Source organism: Dendrobium catenatum, unplaced genomic scaffold (genome assembly GCF_001605985.2).
Source record: "Dendrobium catenatum unplaced genomic scaffold, ASM160598v2 fragScaff_scaffold_262, whole genome shotgun sequence".
NCBI lineage: Eukaryota > Viridiplantae > Streptophyta > Magnoliopsida > Asparagales > Orchidaceae > Dendrobium > Dendrobium catenatum.
In genome coordinates, this window is record NW_021318724.1 from 482952 (window position 1) to 487983 (window position 5032).

The following is a 5032-nucleotide window of genomic DNA, read 5'->3' on the forward strand; positions in this document are numbered from 1 at the left end:
AAGAGAAAAAATTGATGCATTTCAATATCCATCAACTTTCTATATAGGTTTTCAAAAAAATTATGATAGATGGAAGGGGTGTTCGCTCTAGTAATACACGGTGATGGCTAATTTTGTTATCATCGATGCCCCTGCCTTATAAAATCATATTCTACTAGCCCCAACTAAATACTATTCGAGCTATAGTATCTACTTATCATGTGGTGTTTAAATTTCTAACTGAAGAAAAATTATTCTGTGCGGAAGCGGAACTCCGTCCAGATGCCTAAGCCTGTGGCACGGTATTGAGCGTAGGTACCGTTCAGTACCGCAGCTCGATATGGCTGACGTGGCTCATTCTGGCTTGTATCCGGATGTAGAGTTTCGTTCAACATCCGCACAGAATAATCTCTCTTTTGAAGGAATTAACGTCCACACATGTATCATTTTTCCTGCTTTTTAAAATGAATTCGTTTGGGATGGCTTTCTTACTGCCTCTTAAAACAGTTTTTTTTACAAAATTTTAATTTTTTCACTACTTTAAGTAGCAATAAGAAAGCTGTCCCAAATAAAACCTTAATCAACTACGAAAATTACTTTTTTATTAACTGACAACAACAATATTAGTATATTACCCATTTCTTTTCAAGAGAACAAGTCCATGGTTTGATCGTTAATATATGTCTAAAGGCTCACTTGCAGTCTCCAGACAGTTGCAAGCCATTGCAAGTGATTACCTCTAACAAGCTGAGTTCCTGCAAGCGACCATGAGCTCTAAATCAAGTAAGGTAGCACAAAGATCCTAGCGTGGAAGGAGTCTGTTTCAGGAATGACAAAATTATTTTCCAAAAGGATGTCATGACTAACTGGTAATGTAATTAAAAAATAGGCAAATTACAGCAACTTAGAAACTTACAGGTATATATATATGAATAAAACAGTAAATTAAACAACCAATAGGTCGGCTCTGGCGTGAGGGTAGGTATCATGAAGTGGGTTGGCCATGGAAATGGCTCTGTAACTCCAACATAGAAGGAGCTCATATAATTTATGAACACATCTCTCAACTTGCAAAGCATACAACAAACATGTCTTTGTTTTACATTGTAAATTCATAATAACACAAAGTATAAAAGATGATCAACACAAGAAAAGTTAAACATGAATTTCAACCAAATTTGTTAATTTGAGTGTATGACTAGTACCCAATGCTTCTCCTCCTCAATGTATCTCCAAGTCTTCGCAAAACTGTCTTCTTCTTTTTCTGGCTCTCTTTGCCTGTATCAGAGGATTGTAGCCCTTCTAAATCATCAGGCTTGTCTAAGCTTATGTTTCCCCTCTCAACTTCGAACAATGGAGTTCGAATATCGAAGATATCGCTACTTGAAGTACGCATCATTTTCTTTGTTTCATGTGGTTGGTCCTTATCCAAAATAGAACCCTTGAAGGTCGCTGACTCTGCCATGGATCGCCTGCGGATATTGCTAACAGGATGGTAATCAGGTTTCCACTTCTCAGAAGGGAAAATTTTCAAACACTTATTCATCTTTGCACCATGAATTGTTGTTTTTGAAAGTCGAAATGATCCAATCTCTGAGGATTTTGAGGTCTTGTTTGAACCTGTAGTCGAAGATGATGCAAGTAAGCTTTTCAGCTCCCTCACACAATCAAGAGCAGCAACTTCACTGACTTTTAGGCTATCGTAATCATGCCTTATTTGCTGCAATGCATTTTCCTTCTCAAAGAGCTGGTTCTTGAGCTGAGAATTCTCATTTCGGGCATTCTCCAGGGCTTCCTTTACCATGGTAGCCTCATTCACTGCTTGCTTGATTATTTCTCGCAGCTTAGTATTCTCTTCTCTTGCATTCTTCCAAGCATTAGTCATCCGACTGTTCTCTTGCTTCTCCTTGGTGAGCTGTTCTTCAGAAATCCTTATTCTGTTCACCATATTTTCCTCTTTATCCATCCAAGCAACAACAGATTTCTCATATTCCAATTTCATTCTATTGTACACTTCCAAAGCCTCAACTAGCTTCTGCTCAGTGTTTTTTAGCAAAGAATTATCACATTTAGCTTCTTCTCTTGTTTTCTCTAACTCGGATTGTATTATGGTAAGCTCAGAATTTGCTTGGTTTGCTTCAGTACTTAATTCCTTGAGTGCAATTGCAAAATCATCCATGGCTTTCTTGCTTTTCTCTTCTGCATCCAGTGCCAACCTAAGATCGTTTCTAAGCTGCCTCATCTCCTCTTGGGTAACAACCGGTTCTAATGATTCCTTGCCATCTAAACTTCGACGGTTTATACCTGTTGAATCCTGCATCATTCTTATGTTCTCTTGAAGATTCCTTACCTCTAATTTTGCCTCTTCAAGTGAAATTTTTGTTTGCTCAAGCTGTTTGGTCTGATGAATCATGGACTCAAGCATTTTTCTTTCTGATTCCATTGCTTTTTCAGCTTGTAATTCTATAAGCCTAATCTTATCTATGTCCTGCATGGATTTTCCATTCATCCGTTTCAATTTAACAAACTCTTCAAAAGCAAGGGATCTCTCCTCATTTGCCCTCCTGAGCTCCTCATGGAGCTCGCCCAAATCTAGTTGTGTTTCAGAAACTTCTATTGATCTTTGTTTCTGCGTCATGTAGCACATTTGGTTGATTGAAATTAGAAAACACCTCATAAAAAATAACGAAATATCTTAAATTCATCATTTGCCTGGACGTAGTTAGCAATCAAAATTGATTTCAAACTCCCCAAAACTCCTCAAACCTCAACCAAATATAATAATTTCATATTTCACACACCAAATAAGTGAAATCAAAATCATCACTCTCTAAATCATAGAAACAATTGGAATCAAATTATCAAATGAAAAGAAGGAGAGTTATGATTTCTCATTAGTACCTCTTGAAACGATTGGAATTTCGAAAAGGGCTTCCACTCAGCAACCTTCGAAAGTACCGAATCCTGGAATTCAGGTGAAACAAAAGACCCTATGGACATTTTGACCGAAGTACTCTTCGGATTGGAAGCAGATGGAAGCATCCTTCTTTGGATTTCAGTAGACCCTGGATTTTGAAAGCTTCATAAGAAAAAACAGATATAGAACAAGCACGAAAACCACCCAAAAAAAAAAAAACCAAAATAAATCAAAAAAGGAGGTAGCTTTTCAGTACCTCGATCTACAAGCTTGCACCTTGAGCAATCTCCCGCTATCTCTTCTCCTGAGAGCTAGAAATCCATTCAGAAGCAGAGAAAATACTCAAATAGCGTTGAACAACGGGGCAGAAAGCTAGAAATTTATCGGAGCTCCCGATGCCGAAAAGCATCTCGTTTCTATGACGTCGAGTTGGGTGGGATACTACGCGTCAAGAAGAGTTCACAGGAGGGGCAGTATTCAAAAAAGGACGCCGAGTAGAGAGAGAGGAAAGCTATGGGAAGCTGTCTCTCTGGGGCGAAAACTGGACAGAGTATTATAGCCGTTGGATCTTCAGTGGCGCCGTGGAGGTTGCGCTATGCACACTGATCGAGTGATCGTGATGGTGATTGGGATTTCCGAGAAAGGGAATGCTTCACCATTTGAGCCTCAAAATTGTCTGAATATTATGAAGAACAAATTCAAAGTAATTCAATTTATTTTAAATAAATATAATTTAAATTGAAAACAATTTTTAGTTATAATAAAAATTGAGAATGATTTTAATTAAATTTTGATTAGAATATAATAAAAAAAAGGATAGTTTTGACATATAATATAACAATAATAAATAATCAATTTTGTAAATAACTACAATTAATTCTTATTTATATCAGACTTTTTTTTAATTCAAAAAATAATATATATATATTTTTTTTCAAAAATGAAATTCGATACCAAAAAAGTAGGTTTCATAATAAATTTATAATAATGTTGTTTTATTTGAGATCATTCTTAATATGCAGCTCATTTTTGTCTATTATTGGGAGCTTGACTATCAATCAAGAAATTTGCCTATGTGATATGTGTAAGAAATTTGTCTATGTGACATGTGTATGAGTTTGTTCTTATTTGCAAACATTTAAAAATATTTTTTCTTTATAAAGATATAAAATTACATGAAATTTCAAACATATCTTATTAAAAATCATGATCAATTTGCAAAATTGATTGATTGATTTTATAATTCTGATCAATTAAATATATTGAACATTGATTTTTTTGCAAGAGATGAATTAATCTTTCTTGAATCAAAACTGAGATGCATTATGGGCTTATTTGATATTGATTTTGGTCTTTGTTTGGTTAAAAATGTGCAAGATAACAAGTTGGGCTGTTGAATCCCATTTTGTCAAACGGATGACGCTAGGACGTACTTCATGCTACCTATGGTGTGAAAGCCTGTGGGCAGAAGGTAATGAAGTTTGAATATAAGAAAAAGAGAGAATATGAGAGAAAGTGTGGATCTTGACAAAATCTTTAACATTCGAGCCAAATGTATGCAAGTAATGAAAGCAAGAGCTCTGAATTAAGAGCTTAAGCTAAGAAAGGGAAAAATGAAATAATATCTCTCTTTTCTTGTGGACACAATGCCTCTCATTTCTTGTGGGTTTTATCGTGGGTTTGGTTATGCATTCTCTTGTGTGCCAGCCTCCTCGCTTCCTCTATTTAATGTATGCTTCTTCTCTCCCTTTTTATAGGATTCAAAATGACGTAGGGAGTACTTCCCATGTATGGTGGTTGTTCCATCAGTCTTTATTGTAGTTCGACCATTAATGCGGAGTGGAATAATGATTGAGGAGGGCGAGTCGAGTGAACTTATGGAAACCTGTTGACGATGGCTGGAAGCTGGTTTGGAATTGTCCCATTGACATGAGAAGGGGAGAGTATCGTCGGAGTATGGTCAAGAGAATGAGCTGGCATAGTGCAAAAAGCCGATTTGGTGTCCCTTTATTATGGTGGGAAGGGGCGAGTAATATCTTGATGGGGCCTTCAGATCAACCCAATTGTAAGAGATATCTATAGAGGCGGTATGTGTCATTAGTTGTTTGATGTATCTCGTGTGAGAGTTTTGATTCT

At 36.4% G+C, this 5032-nt stretch overlaps 1 protein-coding gene across 1 annotated transcript; it reads right to left on the bottom strand.

Annotated features, from left to right (window-relative positions):
• Positions 1–835: 835 nt before the first annotated feature.
• Positions 836–3528, bottom strand: LOC110115765 (shootin-1). The gene is made up of 3 exons (XM_020849126.2): positions 3153–3528; positions 2881–3044; positions 836–2608 (listed from the first exon to the last, which is right to left on the bottom strand). The coding sequence occupies exons 2-3, from the start codon at positions 3019–3021 to the stop codon at positions 1178–1180; spliced, it is 1572 nt and encodes a 523-aa protein (XP_020704785.2). The 5' UTR covers positions 3022–3044; positions 3153–3528; the 3' UTR covers positions 836–1177.
• Positions 3529–5032: the final 1504 nt, after the last annotated feature.

Excerpts from the sequence above, each read along its gene's own strand:
- LOC110115765 (XM_020849126.2), bottom strand. The coding sequence starts at position 3,021 with ATGCTTCCATCTGCTTCCAATCCGAAGAGTACTTCGGTCAAAATGTCC. Across the intron at positions 2,609-2,880 it reads AATTCCAATCGTTTCAAGAG|AAACAAAGATCAATAGAAGT; the intron begins GTACTAATGAGA and ends TACATGACGCAG.